The 22,962-nt window shown below is 37.7% G+C and overlaps 1 protein-coding gene across 1 annotated transcript in view; it reads left to right on the top strand.

The window, feature by feature from the left end:
- The window catches only part of MARK3 (MAP/microtubule affinity-regulating kinase 3), a gene marked incomplete at its 5' end in the record, with an annotated part of 26,984 nt that extends 4,279 nt beyond the window's left edge, over positions 1–22,705 (top strand). Inside the window, 6 exons of the mRNA XM_009701309.1 lie at positions 815–1,032; positions 6,372–6,475; positions 11,247–11,411; positions 12,139–12,396; positions 19,585–19,629; positions 21,741–22,705. Of these exons, the coding sequence (XP_009699611.1) occupies positions 815–1,032; positions 6,372–6,475; positions 11,247–11,411; positions 12,139–12,396; positions 19,585–19,629; positions 21,741–22,086 (1,136 nt within the window). The remainder of the gene's footprint in view (positions 1–814; positions 1,033–6,371; positions 6,476–11,246; positions 11,412–12,138; positions 12,397–19,584; positions 19,630–21,740) is intronic.
- Between the last annotated feature and the right edge of the window lie 257 nt (positions 22,706–22,962).

Genomic DNA, 22,962 nt, shown 5'->3' with positions numbered 1-22,962 from the left:
ATAAAAATATATATATTATTTATATGTATCTTTATGTGTGTGCCTATATACATACACTTTTTGATTAGTTGTTATTAAAACACTAACTACAAAGTTGATGTATCTTGATGTCTCAATTACATCTCCTCAGAAGATGATACAGCAGAAAACACAATCCTGACATCCCCACAGGCTTTTTCCAGTGTCCAGGAATCGGTTAAATCAAGAGGGAGCTTGGGACTGCTGAAAGGGCTGTCTCGTTCTCAGGTGTGCCAGAGCAGTTTTCTGTTCCTGGCACTCCTGGGGAGGCTGGTGCCAAACTGCTTCTGCTTCTGGGCTGTTGCAGGAGCACAATCGCCAGCCATTAGTGCTGCTGGTGGTCCAGGGTTGTGTGACCAGGTACCCATCTCAGGAGCCTGGTTTTATCAGAAATTGGCTTGAACAGCATGTGCCAGCTTTGTGCTAATGAAGGATCGTCTGGTTTGAATGAATTAGTTACTTGTTAAGTGTCTTTAAGATGACTCTAAAGGGTTTTTCCTAGCAAGCCAAACCAGTGTCAGTACTCAAACACCAGAAGCCTCCATGAAATTCATAATTCTTTTGTGGAAATCAAGTAGTATCTTCACCTGGAAAGGTTTCTTTTTTTCACAATATTCTGCTGTCCTCTGAAATACATGTATTTTAATAATTTAAATAATTGCCTTTTTGCAACTCTGATTACCAGTGTTAATTAAGTTGATTCTCATGCGTGAATACATTCCGTTGTAGTGAAAAATAGCTACTGAACTTCTGAGAAGAAAAAGCCTTTTCCTGTTTCTTTTGGTTGTTTTTTAAGCTGGACCATCCATCCCCTCAGTAGTGGCATATCCCAAAAGAAGCCAGACTAGTACTACAGACAGTGACCTCAAAGAGGAAGGAATTCAGTCAAGAAAATCCAGCAGTAGTGCTGTTGCAGGAAGAGGAATCGCACCAGCTAGTCCAATGCTTGGAAATGCCAGCAATCCCAATAAGGCTGATATTCCTGAACGTAAGAAAAGTTCAGCTGTTCCTAGTGTAAGTAGAAATGCTTATTTATCAAAACCATGAAATGTTTTTGAGGGGTGAAAAAGTGTTGATCCTGTGATTTATCAGTGGTGCTGATTTTACTTTTCATTCATCAAGAGTAAGTGTAGGTATCTCATACTGTTGCCTTTTTTTTTTCCCCCCTGCATCAATCAGCTACTCAAATTACCTGTTAATATTCCTGAAGTAGTTAGTAAGTATTAATAATTAGCACTAGTAGCTGTTAATGAACAGACATAATTTAGGTATTAAAAAATAATTTAAAAAGAAAAAAAGAAACTGAACCCGAAGTCTATGCCCTGTAATTTTGTAGGAGTTATTTCTGGTATCACCAGCTACTCCTAATAATGAAATCTCTATTTTTGTTATCCTGGTTTATAGTCTCGTGTATAAGGAGCCACCTAATCTTTGTTCTCAAACAGGCTATTCCAAGTCATAGTCACGTATATTAAGATTATCAAAGAAAAGTAGATCTAAAAACTGTTCAAAGGTGTATTTCAATGTGTATTTAAAAGCAGTGTGCCTGGTTTTTGTCCTCGTGGGCTTCCCCCACCTGCCCCTAAACCTCAACAACAACAGAAAAAACACGCTAACATGCTTAACTAGTGAATTTACAGGGTTGAGTAGTAGGCAGTATGCCTTAAAGAAAGAAAATCTTTTGTTCTGTTTGGCTTTAACTTGTATACTCTGTGGTGCCTCCCTCTGAGGCAAAGTTGGAAATCTGTTTTCACGTAATAACTCTTGAGTCTGGTAAAATTTAATTTCTAAAACTTTGGGATTTTTTTATTGAAAAACTTCCTTCTTTTCATAAGAAATAACTTCTCAGTCCTTTATTCAACTTACAATGGAGTGATTTTTTTTTTTAATTTTTTTTTTTTTTAACTTAACCCACAACGCTGTCATATTTGGTCGTATACTCAGCACCATTACTTACAACAAAAGAGAACGGAACTTCCTGAGCTCATAGCTTTTTGTCAATTTGAAGCAAAAGAAGTAAAATAAGATTTGTTTTACTTTATTGGCTCTGTATTGTCACTTGGCTAGTGGCTAGTAGTGACTTGGCTTGAGGATTTCAGCCAAAGAGATTCCTTGGAAAGACATGTCTTCTACTGGAGCAGCTGTCGTTCATGAATGTGAACAATCCTTATGATTTTGGGGGACTCTTTTCTGATTTTTGTGATCCCTTGCCTTTTCCCTTGGCTTTTGATCAGTCCAGAAACCACTCAGATTTTGTTACTTCTTACATGACAGTTCTTAGCTACTGAGTCTTAAAATGGTAGCATAATCAAATCAGTTTTGTCCTACATTGGGCTTCGCTCAGTGTTGTTTAGTGCCTTATTCAAGATCTTTGCATCATAGTTACCATATATTTTACATTTAGTATCTTTAGTATTTTGATCTGCTATTCTACACCACTCCAAAATCCTGGGGATTTCTTCCAGTAGTCTTATTTCAAATTTCATACTACTGTAACTGAAATAAAATTTGAGCTCATAACTGTAGGATACTTCTCTCTTCTGATTCAGTGTGCAGCTGATGCAGCTGACCCTTTACAAGCAGTGGTCCAAGGTGGTGAACATGGAGTCAGAATTGTGATGCCCCTCAATTAATTACTGTTTAAAATTGTCTGTGTTTATAGGTCTTCATGTCAGACAGTGCAAACTCTCTTCCCACCCCACACCTCCCCCACTATATATTAGTCTTTTGCTTTCTGGCTGTTGGCGATGGAGAGAAGCGCTGATTTCTTACACAATTCCTGGAACTGATTAGGGAGTTTTATTTCTTACAGTATTGACTTGCATCTAGAAGGAAAAAAAGGATGTTGGAGTCACCATATTGTCCTGAAGTTGAAAAAGTTTGAGGTGGAGAGAGTTTATGTTCTCACTGAGCACTTAAGTCCTAAAATCAGTAATATGATGAGAAAATCACTGAAGAGACAGAAAAATACTGTTTAAAAACAATTACTGCTTTGACAGATGCAGCAAAAGTAGTAGAACTGGTCCTCACTGGAGAGCCATAGCTGGTTGTGTGCTGCTTTTAATAAGTAACAAAGCTTACAAGCATGCACTTAAGGATAAGAGTTGTGCTTATAGAGCAGATAGTTAAGTCTGGTGTTGGAGTAAGGGGCTCCAAGCTGTACTTCTAAAGTTGACAGAGCGTTTAAACTCTTGCAAACTAAATAGTTCTGCAGGCTGAACAAGTGCTTATCAGAAATCTTCAAGTTCATTGGGTAAATACCAAATTAATAATGAAAACCTGCTACAGGGCTTGAATAGTTAGCAACTAGTGACTCCTTGTTTTAATAACTCTTTGTTTATTACTCACAGCTTTGGATTTTTCCTCAGTGCTTGTAATAAGGCTGCCCCAGAGCCCTAGTATAGCTTTAAGAAAACTGGAAGAGGAGACTAGATAGTATGTTTGGAAAATCATTTAGGACCAAAAAACATACTGATGCTCTTAAGTAGATAGATTGGTTCATTATTGTAAGTCAGAAGCTGATTCTTTGAAAGCTTTTCATCAGTCCTCAGCTTGATGTCTCTTAATGGGAAAATAGTCTGCCTAAGCAGTGGCCACAAGACTCTCTAGGAACAGAGGAGGACTCTGTACCACAAATTCATCCTTTGTGCTGTGATTGGACCTTGTGCATATGCTCAGAAGTCTCAACATGTGCTTTTGCAGTGTCAACACCTCCTGCAAAGAAGTCACATGATGCCAGGAGGATGAACTTAGGCAACTGACCCTAGGGGTTGTCATTCCATCAAGGAGTGTGGTGCTGTTGACACCAGTTTCAGGCTTCCTGTGCTGTGCACCTGCACAATTTAGTCATGTGCAGAGATTCATAGTCTGTAGATTGGCTGAACAAAAAAAGTTGTAGCTGAAGAACTTCCTTGATAAATCATGAAAGAGTGTACACTAAAAAGTGTAAAGGCCCCAATACTGAGACTTGTATTCTTGCTAAAACTGAGATTTGAAAGCTTGAAATAGTTAAATCTCTCATGATGACTGAAGTCTGAGCCAAATAGAAAAAAAGTCTTTGTATTCTGGAAGGAGCTGGGAAAGTGCATCTTGAGAGTCCTGTGATTTCAGATATGAATACCAAAACTTGTCCTCTCCCAAACCTGAAAACACATAGTCTTTTAAAGTTTGAACTAGCACAGAGATTGCTTTCTTGTCTTTCTAAATGTGCAATGTCACAGTACATTTTAATGTTATGTGGAGTCTTCTCAAGGGAAACAAGTATTTAATGTTCTAAGGGAGCAGGTGAAGAGAAGGAAGCCACTCAGTGTTGTGCATATTTCCCACCGGAAAAACAGTGGGATATTCTAGGTTCTTCATTCTCTAAATTAATGTTCAGGAGCACAGAATAAAATTATATGCAAATATTAATATGCAATATTTCAATGTACCATTGGTTTGCAGGGGCTCCACAAAGTGTCTTGCACAGCATGACCTCTCAAGAACATACAAACAGAAGTTCACCGTAGGTGCACAGCTTTCATTGCTAGCAAGTTTAGTAGAGGGGGGAGTTTGCACAATGACAGATATCAGAGGAAAGCAGAAGAATCAATGTGGTTTGGATTTGTTTAAACAAGTAAACTTATTTGAAGACAGGAGATGTGTAAGGAATAAGGTACAAGGAAAGGACCGGGAGGACTTCTGCTGATGCTTGGCACATGCCTATCCCTAAGGAATGTCCAGTGAAGAATAGTTCAGAACCCTTGAGACAACTACATGTATCTTATGATTTGATTAATAGTTCTGCTAATCTAAAATACTCTTGATATTCTTTGTGCTTTTTAACACCAGGAGGTTGTGCAGTTCACTTTTTCATTTTCATTTGTACATTCACGTAAAGATGTGTAACAGGTCATCAGTCTTTTAAACAGTCAAGATAGCTTTATTGTTAAATCTGCAGCTCAGGGATTGCATTGCTTGAGACTCCCTGTATAGCAAATATTTTGCCTTAAGGCACTGGAGGAGCTTTTGCTGGCTATTGAGAATACTCCACTTTAACAGTTTTGTTTCAGGTTTGGAAACAAAAAAGGTTTGGCTACTCTCCTTTTGTGCTTGAACTAGTTTTTCCTTTTTTTTTTTTATCTTTCTTCCCCTGATTCTCTACTGTGACCATTTATGTGAAACCTTTTCTTAATGCTATTTTAAAAATCCACTGAATTTCCCTTGTCTGTCATAGCAGTAATTCTTCAAAGAACTCCAAAAGGTTAGTTGAGCATGATGTCCCCTGCCTGATTCTTAGCGGCCATCCTTACTCAACATGTGCTTATCCAGGTGCTGACAAGTCATTCCCTTAAGCTAGCCTCCTCCTCGAAGACTTTCCCCAGCAGTGATGTTTAAAGTTAATAGCCTATTTTGCTTCCTGCTTTGCCCCGTGATCCTTTTCTTTAAAGAAAATTTTAAAAGGTTCTTTCCACTTTCCAACCATATGCAGTTTCCTGTGTTATGTTCTTGGGGTGGGGACAAAAAATGTAAGGCTTGCCAGCTTTTACTTCCTCTACAACCTGGGGGTGCATGTTTATCTGGACCACCATGCTTTTCCTACAGTAATTGCATCTAACTTTTTATAATTCTGTTATCTGTGAATTACCTAGCTTCTCAGTCGTTCCTGGAAAATTGACCGCCAACTTGGGCATATCTCCACCCTCTTTCTCTGTAAAGACAGAGGCAAAGTAATTCTATTTCTTTTCTCCCCTCTAAAGTAAGGTCTGTAGTTTAAGTTCCCCTGGTTCTCTTGTCCTCAATGTATTATGCTTGTATTTAAATGTGTATTTTTAAAAACGTCTTATTAAAATTCTCTGCAATTTGTCTCTTTAATTTGACTTATTCTTCCCTGTTTTTAAAACTTGTCTAGTGTTTTATAGTATTTTAATATTTGAAAGTCCATGTGTACCTTCCCACTGAATTTTACCACATTTGTTTCTTAAGGCTTTGCTTTTCCTATCTTGTTTAAGGTTATGATTTTAACTTAAAGGAAAATTCTACAATCTACAAGTGGTAAAGTATTTCAAAAATAGGCTATAAAGACATAGGCTATCCAGATGTAGATGAATGCTATATATGCTGAGAATTTGTAATTCAGAACATTGGTAATTAAAAACTTCAAATGATATTAATTTTGAGCAATCAACATGAAATACAAGAACATTGTTCCTTAAAAATACTGGAAGATGTTTGTATATTAACTTATTTAATTATTGTGAGTTTTATAACTGTGTAGAACTAGCATGAAGTAAAACAGCCTTCAATTGTATGTAGACTTAACCCCAGAAAAGCCTTTTGTGGGGGATAACAAACCTATGTTTTTTTAATTGTAGAATAATACTGCCCCTGGAGCAATGACACGGCGCAACACGTATGTTTGTAGTGAAAGAACCACTGCTGATAGGCATTCAGTGATACAAAATGGCAAGGAGAACAGGTATATGAAATGTCTTCCTATGGTGTATGTCCCTTGTCTTCACATTTCCAAAAAATTGTAATGCCTAATTTAAAAATCAGTAATATTCTAGTGTGATTCTTAATGAAAGGTGAGTACAGATCTTTGGTTATGGAGTACCTGTAAGTATGTTGGGATTGTGGGTTTTTTTGCTATACCTAATTCATACAGTCTTTATACTTAGAATGTAAAAAGAAGTTCCTAATTTCTGGTTAAGTACATGTCATATTTGTACAGCCTTCATCTTAAATCAGTTGTTAACTCCTCTGACCAAACAACATGTGCTTGCAGAAGAGGCTTGTTTAGTGTCAGACTACAAAGTCCATATCTCTTGGGCCATTCTCTTTTTACATTTCACTCTAAACTGTATTTTGTTGTGATTATCTGGAATACCATTTTTTCTACAAAGTCTCAGGGAAAAGTCTCTTTTTTTTTCTGAGTGAAACAGTGATAGGCCATTGTCTTGGACTAATAATACTCCTTACTGATATTCTTGTGGTCTGATTGCTTCCTATTATTTACAGAACTCATCTTGAGAAGGGAAGCACTTATATCTCCACATTCTGAGTGAAAACAGTCAAAGAAATAACAGGTTTCCTCTTACTTTACTGAATGACAGCCTGACTGGAGCATGCAATAAAATTGGAGCTAACCAGTTCATGTGTTAGCACCATAACTGCATCTAGTGCCATCCTTCCCTGTGTATCAAAGACTGAGAGCTGTAGAAAATGAATGTAATAGTGAATGTAGACATTAGGTATAGAGTAACAATTGTGAAGAATACCACCAAATTTTCTGGCTGGCTGAGGTGTTTTAAGTTCCAACTAACTGTTCTTTACAGAATTTTACTGATCTGGAAAGCTGGTAACAATTAAGTAGTTGACTGTTGCCAGGAGAGTGCCCACTATTAAGCTAGTACTTAATAAAAAAAGCTTAAGCTTAGAGGAATGTATTCCTGTCTCCTACTCCTCCCAATTTTCCCACCCCTTCCTAATTTTATGATATATTGTAAAAGATGGGAAGAAAATACTTTTCTTCTAGCTCATGTTGAAGTTGGTGAAAGATCTGCCGTTTGTTGCACAGAATTTTCCCCCTTCCTTTCAGCAGTTTATCAGGAAGAGTGGTGAAGTTATGATGTTTAGTGGAAAGTCTGTCTGTCCCTTGTTTGACTCCTGCAGCCTAGGGATAAAGAACATGATTTTGACCTTGTCTCTTCCTCCTAGCTTTCTGCAAACTCAAAGTGATTAAGGAAAAACTCAAGTATAAGTTTGAAGAGTGCCAAAAGTCTAGCTGGCCAGCTGGGCCTGCAGTCAACTGTCTTGTGAAGTACGGCACAGCTATTTGGTACTGTCTCTTAGTGTGTCTGTCTCAGCCTTCATTGGTTAGTCCCTGTTAATGTTACCAAGTTTGTTTAGATTAAAGCTCACCATCCTTTCTTTGATTTGGTATGTTAATAGCTTTTTTTCTTTCCAGACTCTGAAAAAATGAATCTTTCTGTCCTGAATAGTTCTGATCAGATTTGATTACTTGATTTCTTGGTTTAAGAACATTTTTGTTCATCTTTAATATCTTTGCTATATCTTGTCTACGATTTCTTTATTACATTTTTAAAAGTTTTTAGATATTGTTTACTAGGAATGCTTGAGATTCAGATGTCCCCTTAATTTAGCAGTAACTTCATACTCCTAAGGAGCTGTCTTTTGAAGTTGTTTGGTTTTTTTCTCCAGCTTTGAGTTTCTCGGCAAACTACTGTCTTTCTGGTTTGTCATGTGTGGGCATTAAGCGCGAAGTTGACATTGAGTAGTACTTGGCAACTATATTAATTCTGTTTTATATCCATAATTGGTTACCCTTATGTAATTTACCTTCTATTGTCAATATCGTATCCAAACATCATTTGCTTATCCTGCAAACTTTAGCACTGTTTTGGTCATTTGAAATGTCTGACCATTTATCTTTTCACTATCAGGAAAAAAAACCTTCATATATTTTATCACACATTTTTGATTACTACTTTCATTACTCTTTATAGAGGGTTAAAATGAGAAAAGCTAATGAGAATGCATTGCTAATTGTTTTACAGTTGGAGACTTTTCATTGTCTGAAATGCTTCAACACTAAACTGTACATTTATTTTGGCACAGTTCTGGAATTACTGTGATTGGCACAGAATTCAGAATTTACACCTGAATGTATTTTGTTGCTGTAGCTGGGCGAAGGCTTGACTGATCACATGAAATGCAGGGACCTTTAATGCAGACTCAGTCAACATCGTTATTGATGGGACTGGCTCTTCAGAATGAATTCTGCTTGCCTTCAGGTGTTTCTGCAGTATCGCTAATAGTATTGTACTCTCAACTTGGCAGAAAGTAACTTTAGAAACTTGTATTGTTTTTTTCTTCTATGAAGCAAGATATGAAGTAGAAGCTGGGCTTTGTATAAATCCAAGATTTTGTTAAAAATGCTTTCTGTGCTTTTGAAATGTCTGTTGGTGGCAAATATTAAAGACAGGAATAATTATTATAAATGATTTGTTACAGATTGGATTTTAGATTTTGCATAGCCAGTCAGATACTGACTGACTCAGTAAAAACTTTGGAGACTTGTCTTAAAAGGGTGCGCACATGTAAAATCTCTGTCCTTTCTGTAGAGAAAGTGTTAAAATGATGCTTGTTCTGTTTTCGTCTTGCACATTGAATTCTGAGAAGGTACCATTTCTGAAGGTATGGAAACTTTGAAGAATTGGTAGTCAGCTAGTGGAGTTGATGTTGGAGAAAGTAGTCTTGAAGACCCCATGCCAGACTGGTAGAAGCAAAGGGGTTTTAAGTCTCGCATCCCTACTTTAATACATTGTGTGGCTGACAGGCATTCTGCTGGAGATGACTCAGTTGGCTTTCCTCCAAAGCCTGAACGTTAATTAACGCACTTGGGGACTCATGAAACACTCTTCATAATGATAGGCAATTGCTTTAAATCATTTGTGTTACAAATGATTTACAACAACCTCAGATTTTTAATAAGCCTTGGCCCTAATTGGTGAATGTTAGCTTGCTTTTTCTGTTTTCCCAGACTAGCAATCCAAGGAAGCTGATTTCTAGCAGAGCTTCAGAGGAAGAGCTATAAATGCTTTAATATGTGCCCTGGTACCTTCTTGGTACCTTTAGCTGTCTCATCTTTGGAGGCAGGTGACTAAATATAGCTTGGATTTAATGTGTTGTAAAACTAGATTTCTTCCCCTTTATCTTTTGCAAAAAACTGAGAGGAGAGGAGCTAGAAGTGCTTGAGAGGCTAGTGACCAATTATTTGGGGATTACTTGACTTCAGGGTATTGTTTTTGAGATGAATGTTTATTTCCTTACAATTTCTTAATAGCCTGGGGTAATGTAAAAGCTGGGCTGCGTTGCAGGCTTCATTGTAGTAGAGCTTGTAGTTGGCATCCCGCTGAATTCAGCATTGTAAAGAGATGTGTGCATGACTCAGATGAAGTTTTCTAGATTCTGAAAAGTTAAAAACAAAACAAAGAAGTAGATTTTGCTAACCATTATAGCCAGCGGTTCTGATGTTTGAGCTGTGAGGTGTTTCATACTAGTGCTTTGGGAGCTAAGCCTGAGAAGTGGGTCAGCTGATACTTGTAGCTGGACTAGCATTCTCAACTACAAAGTCTGACATACCAGAATGAGATAACAGGACTTGAATTTCAGTATGTGTAACCATGAAGTAACTTGAAAGTGAACATGCAGTGTCCTGAAACTGTCACTGACAATTACTGATTTCTTAACCTAGAACGATATTTCTGATTACGATTGCCTTACTTTTAAAGCAAACTTAAAATGGATGACATGATCTTGTAGCCTGAAAAGCCCAGTACATCTCGTGGCCTCTCAGTTTTCTCCCATCCTTATCATTACTAGATAATGTGAAGGCTGCAAAGAGTATTTTGACCCAAAGAAAGGAAAAGATTTCGTGCTCCTATTTTAACATATTATACAGCTGGCAGCTTATTGACCATTCTGGTAAGACAGCACTGTATACCTTCCTTCAAAGCCTGAATGGTAATTTGGAGAATTTAAGGTTTGTGGCCAAGCAATATGAGATGCTCTTCAACAGTTGTACCTCTTTCTTCAGAGAACACCAAGCGTTATTCATTGCCTCTTACATGTACAGGTTGATTAATAGTAGCCTTTTTGTTTGGGCCTCTCTGGGCTTGTTAAAGATCATGATACTGTTATTTTTGATTGTGCCTGTGAAGTCCCTCAGTTGATGTGGATCAAGATTTGACAGCTTGCCCACCTTACACTGATTTCTTCTAACACGGATACATTATGAGAATAAAGTATTTCACTGCAGCAATGGAGCTATCATCAGTCTTTGGAAAGTGCAGTTGGTGTTTTTTTTAATGCACTTTTTAATGTTAAGACCAATACAAGTTACACTAGTGCTTTGTACTAGCGTTTTGGCACAGAACACTGAGTTATTCAGGTTCTGTACATCAAGGAGGGTATCACCGCAAACTGATGCTAATGGTAAGAGAATGATCACTTCATAGATGTCAAGTGCTATAGTAAGGATGCCTTTTAAGGGGAGCATAGGGTAGTTACTGCTCTTTACATAGAAGAGGGCTGTTAGAGTTCATGTTCTTTGATAAATCAGTTAATAGAAGGAAAAGTGTGCTTTTTTTTTTCTATGCAGTAGTTTGTTGTTGGTCCATCATGCTCTTCTTTCTGCCTCTGCCTGAACCCAAACCCCCTCACAGCCTGACAGAAATGTTCGCTTACGCAGCTAGCCCTGCTTCAGTTTGTACTACATCCTTCTCCAGTGTTCGGCTGCGACATCAGAAGTCGATGTCCATGTCAGCCTCTGTGCACACGAAGATGATGTTGCCTCCAATAGACAATGGCGCAGATAACTTCAGGCCTATGTAAGAACCTGAAATCATTGTGAAACTAACTTATACCCACTGCTTCTTAACTTTGTGCTGTGGAATTTTAGTCCTAGATTGTTCTGGTATATATTGCCCACAAGATGTGTGTTTCCTCATTTTTTTTAGTCTTGTTTACATTTGTCTTGTGGTGTGTCAGGCTGTCTGTGACATAATCCTGCAATAATGAACCTTAATTTTTTTCCTAGTGTTAGGAGTATTGGACATTCCCTATTGTCAGAGTTTGTGGGAGACTTTAACTGTGTATCCTGAAGGACTTCACTACTTGGAGCCGTTCGCTTGTAGAGAATTTTGTGTAGGATACTTTCAAATTAGCAAGATTTTCAAAAATGCATATATAGAATGTGGAGGGAGAGACACTAAAGTTACCTATTGCTTCTCTTTCCTGGGAGGAAACTTTATTCATCTATTCTTTTATCAGTCTTCTGAGTGAAACATTGTATGCCTAGTTTATCTGGTCTTTTCCAGGATACTCCTGTTGCATTTTTCTGCCAATGTAGGTTTCTGTTTCGGCAGCCTTTTAATCCTAACTTCTTACAAGTTTTGATTCCATACAGTGCTGTAATAATGTTGATATTTCCAACCCTGGCCTATATAAAAGTGTCTGCTTATGCTTTGCTGTAGAACGTAGTGTTTTGTGTTTCCTGCAGAGCGCTAGTGCTTCTATAAACTAAGCTCTAGCATTGTTTTTTGTTTTCTGCTCTAGCACTATTCCCGATCAAAGAACTCCTGTTGCTTCAACTCACAGCATCAGCAGTGCAACCACACCTGATCGTATTCGTTTCCCCAGAGGAACGGCTAGTCGGAGCACTTTCCATGGCCAGCTCAGAGAGCGACGTACTGCTACCTACAATGGACCGCCAGCCTCCCCCAGTCTGTCCCATGAAGCAACACCACTCTCACAGACTCGAACCAGGGGTTCCACTAATCTATTTAGTAAACTAACTTCAAAACTAACAAGAAGGTAAGCGTCTTAAAATGGTAATGCAACATTTCCTTTTTATCGGGTCGTAGAAATACCTAGTAGCTCGTTGCTTAGGTGGGTTTGTCCACATTCTATGATTAATGACTTAACAATTTCTGCAACTTAAAATGCACTCGCTCAGGATTTTTTTGTAGTTCTTTTTGGTTACAGAAGTAGTTTGTTTTTAGCAGTGGAATCAAATGGGATAAAAAGTGAGATAGTTTGGTCTGTGCTGTTTCTTCTGTGCTCTTCATCCTCATGTCTGAGGTACAGATGCTTCAGAGCTGAAACATTTCAGCTCATTTCAAAAGCTGCTCACTCTGACTGTGTGGTCTGTCAGTAAACGGCATAAACTAGGATCCCAGTCTTGATATTCCATGTAGTGTTAGAAGCTCGAATTGTGTTTCTCAATCACTTAGGCTATCAGTGTTCCAAGAATAATCTTGCTGGCAACACATGAATAGAAATATCACAGGTGAAAGGGTAGGGACAGGAGACAAAAGCTTCTTTTGGCAGTAATGCTAACATAGTTCATATTAAAATAATGGCAGTACCATGGTTTTAGTCTAGGCAGGAGTCTGGTCAAACCTTGAAAAACTTCCTCCTGTTTTGACCTTTAGATCATATGCAGATTCTGGTTTTGGTGCAAAGGTGTGTTGGTCTAGCCAAAGCCTAGCTTAAGCAGGTGTTTTTCCTGCACTAACAGTTTTTATTCTAATTGGACTTCTAGTTTCAAATCCATGTACGATTTAAACTAGTTCCTACAAACCCTAAAATTGAAAACCGTGTATTTTCCTTCTGTATTTAAAACTTGTCGGTTCACATACCGCGTACTTCAGACCGCTCTGATATCCACAACTTGTGTTTGCAGAACTGAGGGTTTGTTTATCTTTGCCTTAAGATAATCTCTATACTTTTGTACCCTCCTCATCATGTGGAATTTTTTAGAATATATCGTTCTGATCTTGGCCTGCTTGCTTTTGTTTTAGGCTTATATCACATCAGCGCCAAGCCATTTCTTTCCTGTCTGTTCTGTGACTATACATGCCTCCCTCTCAGCATCTTCTTCATAGTCTCCGATTCCTACAAAATAGCGCTAAGCCAAACTCCGGTTTTTCACAACTGGCTGATTTCAATTTAGAGAGCGAATTTCTTTTAAAATGTGGAAGTTGTTTCTGTGAAAAACAAAAACATGACAGCCTAGCCTTTGGTAAATATTTTACCCTGCTCAGCTCTGTGCCAGCCAACACTTCCTTGGGAAATACTGTGCTGTATGAAATTCTTCCTGCACCCCCCTCCTTTTTCTGTTGAGAGAGAGAAAAGATTAAATTTAATTTTGGGGGGTTTTTTTGGTTTTTTTTAGAATTAAGTCATCTGCTTTTTTGTCAAGTGACACAACCAGACACATCCTTTTGGCACATCTTTCTTTCTGTACTTTGTTTGTAATATCCTTACTTAATTTTCCATCTGACATTCCAAATGTGGACATTCAAACGGTGAACATGCAAGCTTTTCACTCAGTTGTTTAGGCAGCATTCAAACTTCTATCATTACCTATGAGTTTCAACTTTTGAAGTGCCATGTGGTTTTGAAGACATTTTTCCCCACTACTTGTGACAATAGTTTAAATTCCATCTGGACTTGATTAAATAACATGCAATTGTAACACAATAGTGCTGTTACAGACAGTTAAGTGTGCACTTGGAGGACCTCTTGCAGTTGGGGCTCTGTTATACTAGGTGCTGTACAAACTACTAAGGAGGTAGATAGGGCCATCAAAGGACATGATTCTGTTTCTTCTCTTTAAATAAATTTTAAAAACCTTTAAACCTGTTAATTTATTCTAGCATTCTCTATGGGGAATCAGGATCCTTTTGATTATGAACTACTTATGTTCTGGTGTAGGCAATTGTTACAGCTTCTGCCACTAAATTAACTAAATATTTAAGGCAGTTTCTGGCTCAATGTGGCTGACCCAATGTTATGAAGGAAGGAAGAAGCCTAACTGTGAAGATACTCAAGATCTAATTATAGTAGCGTTACTGATTTTTGCTTTCTATTTGAAATACATGAAGAAAATCCAAACATATTTTTATGTGACCCTGCAGATTATAAGTTTTAAAGTGTTTTGACACTAGTATGTATTTTAATTCATAATAACTACTGGTGGCATATTTCCCAGAAAAATTAAGTTTGGAAGTAACAATGCTAAGAGTTTGTCTCTTCAGACCCTAAATCATCTGCTTAATCTCAGAATGTATTGAAGTGTAATTTCATTGTGCATTTTAAATGAGATCTTTTTGCATGTTTCACTCTAAATGGCTTTTTCAATTTATTTTGTACAAAACTTTTTGTTAATTATTATTTTGGCTTAATTTCTTTTAGAAACATGTCATTCAGGTTTATCAAAAGGTAGGATTTATTTATATTTAAAAAAAAAAGTGGCTCCTGCAATTAACAACAGATTTGGCTTTCTAGCCTTGGTTTTCTGAAAACTAAACTTTCTGCTGAGAACTAAATACTTTCTTTCTTGAGAGGAAAGCATAGAATAAATCCATTAACTCATGATGATACTTAAGAATCTGTGGCACCTGTATAACAAGATGCTAAGCATGCCTTGTGAATTCTTCTTTCTTTGATAGAGTTGGTAGTACCAAAGTAATTCTGTTCTCTGTACTAATACACTTAGCATGCTTATGTTTGAAGAATGAGGTGTTTGATAAAATGATGAAAGTATAAACAAAACATAAGGTTACAAGCAAATAAAGGTAAGTGATGCTAAATTTACATTCTTTATCCCTTTGTTTTATGATATTTTATTAAAAAAAAAATCCGTTTGAAGTGTTGTCTGCAGTTGATACAACAGAGAGCAAACTGAACACGTTTGTGAATCTTAACAATTTTGTATGGAAGATTGAATGAAGATGCAATGGCTGTGTATTTATTTTAAAATGGGATGCATTTGCTGAAGTGAATTGCAGCTAAAGTGCAAATAAAGCACTTCAGTTATAAACAAGAAGTAGAACGTCTATGCAAATTTATCAACAAAAGGGAAAAGCGTAGAAGTCTGATTCACATTTCAAGCCCAAAGGATTGAATTTAGTTTTACAATTTGGGAATGAATCAAGCTGCTATGTATCTTGTTAATCCATTATGACTCATGAAAATTGGTTATACAATTTTGATCTGCCGGTAGATTTTCTGGTAGAATTTCATAATACTTTGTTTAGTTGTATCATATCTTAGAGTTTCTTAAAGGGTGGTACTTTCAGTTTCCAACTACTGATCACAAATAGGGAGACAGGGGCAAAAACCAGACATCTGTTTTAACTTTCTGTGTTAAAGTTAACACATGCCGTGCATGTGACTGTAATTCGAAGTTTGTCAGACCATTTCAAGGAAATACTTAGATTAGGGAGACCTGAGATATGTAAATTGCTGCCTAAATTTGGGTTTATTATGTACAGTCCAAATCTAAAGGTACCATACCCGATTAAATGAGTAAATTCCATGCCATGCTAATAATAATCAGAGCTCTTCCAAACATGACTATGTTTAGAACTGGGGTTGGTTGGGTTGGTTGGCACTGTCACAGCTGACTTGAGAAAAGGAACATGTACCAGCTCTTAGGGAAAGAAACCATCCAACACAGCATACAGATGAAACTGAGCAGCAGCAATAGTTTTAACCCATTGTGCATCGTGAGCTGTGGGGTGCGTACCACTTTGTAAGAGGGAGCTTTTGTCTCTCTGCAGTCACGTTACTTTTAAAACAAAAGGTGGTGATCTGTGCAGCCTCCAGAACTGGGTGCATATAAGTTTGGTACACTGCTGCTCTGATGGAAGATGGAAAATGCTAATATAAGTGCAGTTTTAAACTAGGTTACTGTTGAAATTTGAGACTGAAGGTAAATTTTTTAAATAATTTTTTAAAATTTTACTTTCACTTGTCGCCAGGATACTTAGACTGCTGTGGAAACAGCTGCTACAGCTTCCATGAAATATGTCTTTTGAATAAGAGGTTTGCAAAGTCTTACACCACCTGCACAGGACCAGACTGTGGTTTTTAAATTCTGTTTTAAACGTGTGTGGTGTCCCTCCATACCTGATCTGTATGTAGGTACAAAATTAAATTGAAAATGTTTGGGGATTTGGCAATTTCTTCTTGCTTTATATGGTGTGAATCTTACCTAACCTCACTGTCCTTGATACTGAAAGAACTCCTGTAATCCAATAGCATGTATGTATAGTACTGCAACATCATTCCAGGGAGTTGAACAAAAGTAGATAATCAGTCGCTCCTTTTTAAACTACTGAGTTCTAGTAGTGTACTCGGTACACAGAGTGATAAAATATATACATCTCTTGTACCATGCACTGTACTTGCCAATCTGCATATTGTGGAAGTCTAACTTTTTTTCTGACAGCAAAAATCACTTTCTGTGTTCTGGATTTTATTGCAGCATCTTTTCTCTGTTTCCATGAATTGATCTTATTTTAGCATCTTGCATTCTTTGCTGTTTTTCTGTATCTTTTTAGACAGTTTTCTTTGTGTTTATTTGGATTTTTAACACAGAGTATACAAAGATGTAAAGAACAGAAAAGACAGCATAACTCGGGACAGATGTATGGAAACATTCTTATTTCTGAAAGCTTTTCACAAACCATAAAGGAGATAGTGTATAGGCATTGCATGACAAATGAGAACATAACTTCCCTATATATTTGTTCCATTCTCAAGACCAAGGAGCATCTTGGCCCATAAAATTTAATTTATGTAAAAATACAAGCAAAATCAGAAAACCTAGTGCGTAAACTAGCAATTTGCAGTTCCCACAGAAGTGAAGATTGTATTAGCAGTGAGGAGGCCTCAGGGCTGCATCTGACTTGTAGACTCACTGGATCAATACTGGCAGTACAGTAAGTGGCTGTTCCCAAAGCATCAGTGTTGGGCAGCAGAGCTGGACCATAACCATGTCCTTTGAAGGAAGGAGCATCTAGAGAGATTGGCACAGCTCTCCAAAGCTTGGCATGATGACTTATATTTGAGGGTGCATGTCACCGAATGCAGTTCCTCATGCTAAATGTATGGAACATTGATGCATGGAAAAACTGAACAAAGTAAGGATTTTCTGAGAGGCTTCCATGAAAGTGTGTGTGTTATATCAGAGTGGCGGGTATTTTGTAAATAATGACCTTCTTAGATTTAGAGTACAGTGGTTTAGAGACTGAACAGTTTGGCTTAATTTCAACCTAAAAAGGGTTTAAGAACATCATTAGGGATTTTTCCCCCCAGACTTTTCTGGACCGATTCCAGTAACAGTAAGACTATTAATTGTTGAGGAGATTATGGTCCTGTTTTCTACAACCTTTGGCAAGTTTAAAAACAAAAATCAACCAAAAAACCCCACAAAACACCAAAAATCCATAAATGATTTCAGCTCTTAACAAAGCTGTCATCTTTCGCTTCGTAGAAACACAGTAGGCTCTTCAAGTACTCTCAGTTTTTCAGTTGAACAGTGCCTTCAGACTTGTTGCTTGCTTTGCCCAGTAGAGCAAGCCTTTCCCAGATCAACTGAAAAGTATGGATTTGTTCATTTGGTACACGTGATGGTTTCTCCCTTCCCACCTACCTGCTTCTCAGTCCTACAGAGTTGTCTTAAAGGATGAGTTCATGGGCCGTGTATGCGGACCTTAAAAATCTTCCACCTACTCCTATATCCACCATAGATAAGTAACATGAGATTTCATGAAAATAACTACCATTAAAAACCCACTTTGAGGCAGTAGAATTAGTTGAGGACTTGTCAGTTCTTTTCTTCTCATTATCTTTCTTATCCTTTTGGTTTGTGACAGCTGTTCATTAGTCAATGGCAAACGTTTCCTAGCAGAGACTGCATCGTACTGTGCAGTATCTCAGAGATCAGGGTTCTGATCGGAAGCTGTTGTGACAAGCAGCTCATAGCTGAGTGACTTACCACTTTCTTAATTGGATTTCTATTGCAATAGCAGTGTGAATTTTGAACGAGGAGCAGGCTCCATAGCCTGTACAGCGAGTGCTGCCACCATGCTCCTCGTGGTGTTGGCACAGCATCTGGTCCCTTGTGATAGGGACTGCACATCTTACAAACCTGTTCCCTCACCGCAACCCTCAAAAGGAAGGAAAGGAGGAAATTAAGCCTTGTAACACCCCACACACCCTGTTATAAATACTGCAGTGCATCAAAAAGTAAGCTTACTGCCTTACATTCCTATCCTTAGACACCTGTCAACCAAACTGCTTTAATAATTTACGCTATTCAATGAAGCCACATACTAGCTTAGAGTAGTCTTGATAAAAACCTTATAAAGGCAGCTTCCCTCTGAGCAGAATTATCGCTGAGATGTTGAACCATGGTACTGCAATAATGAGAAGGTAGAGGAAGGTGATTTTGCTCTTAATTCTGCTTGATGCTGGGCTTTTAAAAAAAGGTAGTGATCAGCAACATAGCTTTAAGCAATGCAAGAAGACAGAAAGCTTAAGCTTACTCTTGGATGTGGAAGATGCGTCAGTGTGGAAATTAATAGGGTGGAGTTACCACAGTTTGAGAAATCTTGGATTAACCTCTAAACTTTTGTTAAAATATGTATGCATTTTGTTCTCTTGCGTTAAAGTATTTGGTATTCTTTAAACACCTGATAGCTCAGATTTGATGTGCATACAAACACACAGGGTGACCAGACTTGTCTATGAATAGGGTACTTTAAAAAAAATATATATTTTATTCCCAGATAAAAATTTTAAATATCATAAGCATTACAATAATTGGGAGTTACTTCTCTTTTAGGAGGTAGTTACTAAATAATACAATAACTTCAATATACTTTGTAACTTTAATTTCATGTTTTCTGCTTTTAGAAGTTTGACTTTATTCAGCGAGTTCTACAGTATTAATATATATAAACATACACTGTAAAAATTAGTTATGGTCTTTTTAAAAACTGTAGTTTAGACTTCCATTTGGTTTGACAGTATGTTACATTCTGAATTTAGTCTCACCTACAAAGTTCTTTACATCTTTGTTGCTTTGTATTTAACACACCTTTGGTATGATTGCAGTATCTTTTAGCAACTACTCAGATATTGTATATTGTAGTGTAAGATTTGTCTTCTCTTTCCCACTTTTGCTTCTGCATTCTTTTCAATGAGGCTCCCGACTGAATATGAGAGGAACGGGAGATTTGAGGGCTCAAGGTGAGGGTAAAATTTTTGTTTAAAATGTTACTTAGGTGAGTTTGAACTTTTCTCCCCTTGATTATGTGGCATAGTGGCTTCGGGCAGCAGCTTTTGTTTCGTGTGAGGCTTTGAAATTAAACAAAGAAGCATTTCTGTCTGCAAAACAGCTATTAAAGCACTGACTGACTTGGTTCCAAACTTTCATCTTTCCTGTTGCCTTTTCCCTTGTGTGGTTTTTTTTTTGCATTTTAGTTGTTATAATTTGCTGTTGTCTTGTAGATGTGTGTAGGTAGGTGACCTCTAGTGAGGCCGCAAACGTGTGGGAGAACCACTGAAACGTGATATTTCTCATCTCCAAAATAACAGATAGTTAAACAATATTTTTCATGTTATACTCTTCTTCCAGAATCTGCATATCAAAAAATACTAGGAATGATCAAACTTGTGCTGGTTCTGCCAACTGTTTTCAAGCAGAAAAAGCTTTCAAAAGTAAAATGAGCATTGAATAAAAGTTGATGTTCCCCCTGCCCCCTTACAGCCTTATTAAATTTAAACCTTAAAGCAAAGTACTCTTTTAATTTGCTTGCTGAATTTTATAACATCTGGCAAATCACATAGCTGGATTTGACAGCATAATCCTATGACTCTTGCAGTTACTGGAAGCGTTTCTGATAGAAGGTAAAATTATGACATAGGTTATCTTTGAGAAATACTTAGTTTTGACCTCGCTATCACTTTTTATTTAATTTTTTCATAATTGCCTGCTTAATTGTGGTAGAAGAAAAGCATTGTGTAACCAGAAATTCATTGCTAACTATGTTAAAGAGCAGCTTGACTTAAAATTTTAAATTGAGCTTTGAAACTCAACATGAGATCTAAACTGCATGGTTTGGAGTCATTTAGGTTAGGTATTTTCAGAAAATATTTAAGCATGACAGTCAATTTATTTATGTCTCTTGTCCTGAGGACAAGTAAATTTGAACAGGCGATTGACAGCGTACAAATCTTCATAAAGCAAATCTGTCATATTTTTTCCCTGGAGGTCCACATGTAGCTTCTTATTTTTTAGCTGTGTCACCACTGATTTTAATTGAAGTAGAAGAATCATTGCAAACTAGAATTTTCTGGAACGTTTCTTTTCTTTGTCCTGTATGACTTTATTTATCCTTACCAAAGGAAAAGCTTTTTTTTTATTTAGGAAAAAAGAAAAGTTGCAAACTTGGGAAATGCAGCCTCATTGTTTTGTGCTTTATGTCTTAAAACTGTGACAGTAATAGTAACCCTCTTATTTGCCATCTTTACTAACAACGTTGAAGAAGTGTCTACTAGCGACTTCCAACTCTCCTTCCTGCATTTTCAGCCTCAAAGGCACTTAGCTGCATAGCTTGTGGTGGGTCTCTAGTGATCATCTCAAACACTTACCAGTGCAGGAAGGACAGAGTGAAACCGAACCAGCCCAGAACGGGGTGGCACATGTTGACCCTGGGGCAGTAGGTGGGTGACCCCAGGCAAGGTCCTCTTGTTCTGCTGTCCTTCCTCCTGCTTGCAGCTACCTCTGGGGCTCCATGGACCCTCGCAGTGCTTGGTCTCCAACCTGCTGCGGAGGAGGAGATGCAGAGGAACTGCCAGGATCTTTCTGCACAGGCTCGTCCCCGTTGCGTATGAGTGGGCACCTCCCATGGGCTGGCACTCCCACAACCTGGCTGAGCACCCTTTTGTCGCAAGTCGCCACTATTTGAATGTTCCAGAAACTTCTAGCACAGAGCTGGTGTTTCATCTGTCCACGTGGCCTGAGAATAGAGGTTTAAGCAGAACCTGCCTTAAAATCAAGTCGTAGGTGATGCATGTAGTTCTACCTCCGCAAGGTCATTTCCCTCATGCTCCTGACTCCAGTGACTTCCAGTTGTGTCACACGTCGTACCATACCTTCGTTTCAGCCCCAACAGCTAACGCTTTTACCTTGACTGTGTGTTTGTACAGCAGCTAGGAGAGTGGGGCATTGCTCGCAGCCGGAGCCTCTAGATGCTGCTCTAATACCGGCAGTGTGCATTGAGAGTTAGTTTGCTTTACTAACATGAAACGTGGAGAAGGTAGCTGGCCCTGCTAACTAATAAATTCCTGTCTTTCAGCCGCAATGTAGCTGTGGATCAGAAGGATGAGAACAAGGAAGCCAAACCTCGGTCACTGCGTTTTACCTGGAGCATGAAAACCACCAGTTCCATGGATCCCAATGACATGATGAGGGAAATACGAAAGGTCCTGGATGCCAATAATTGTGACTATGAACAAAGAGAGCGTTTCTTGCTTTTCTGTGTCCATGGAGATGGGCATGCGGAAAACCTTGTACAGTGGGAGATGGAGGTGTGTAAACTGCCAAGACTGTCCCTGAATGGAGTTCGCTTTAAGCGGATATCGGGAACATCCATAGCTTTTAAAAACATTGCTTCCAAAATTGCCAATGAATTAAAGCTGTAACAAGAAAAATAGTTAAGTTGTAAATTAGTTAGCAATTTCAAGTGTTTTTGAGAATTCCGATGGAAATGTATAGAATAACATTTAGGCAATAACTTCTGCATCCTTCTGAATAGTGATATTAAAAAAAAAAAAAGCTGCTGAGCTGGGAGGGAGAGTTGGACTTTTTTATAAGTGCACTACAGCATTAAAGTTGCCTACTATGTAAAATATTACCCCTTCTGCTTTATTTCCATTGCTCCTAAGTCTTCGACAACAAATTGAAACACAGAATATATTCATTTAAATATGCCTCCTGTTTGTGTGGACGTGTGAATGTACAGTATGTGTGTATAATATATAAAGTATTATATGTAAACAATTCATTTACAACATCAAGCTGTACCAGTACCTCTTTTTGGGCTAATTTTGGTGCTAAAAATTGAAATGGCCAAGGAGGAAACACTTGAGTTAATATTTAAAATAACTGAAGCGATAACCAGTAAATGCAGGTTTACAGTTCACTGCTGTGTTAAGAAAAAGAAAGTGTGTGAAGGGTTTGGATTTACGGTTGTGAACATTATTAGTCCTGTTTTCTAAGTAGATCTCATGAGATTATTAAAAATTCACTTTTACTGAGTAAGTCTTGCATTATATTTTGCCCACCTATTTATTATTTAAGTCTGAATCAAATTTTAAAAATGTAGTTGATTTGTGCATTAAAATTTGGGTAAACACTTCCGTTCTTCTGCTTCTGCTAAACTACTAAAATTGTATCTTGTCCTTTTGACTTATGAGTATTGATTGCAGCTAGGAACACTTTTCGTCGTTCCACCGTTCCTCTACAGGATGAGGCAGTCTAAAAGGATGTGCTAAATGCTGACTAGTGACTTTTTCTTT

This window comes from Cariama cristata, unplaced genomic scaffold (assembly GCF_000690535.1).
Source record: "Cariama cristata isolate BGI_N322 unplaced genomic scaffold, ASM69053v1 scaffold23935, whole genome shotgun sequence".
Classification (NCBI taxonomy): Eukaryota; Metazoa; Chordata; class Aves; order Cariamiformes; family Cariamidae; genus Cariama; species Cariama cristata.
Note: the sequence above shows the minus strand (reverse complement) of the source record. Positions and strands in the feature narration are given on the sequence as shown.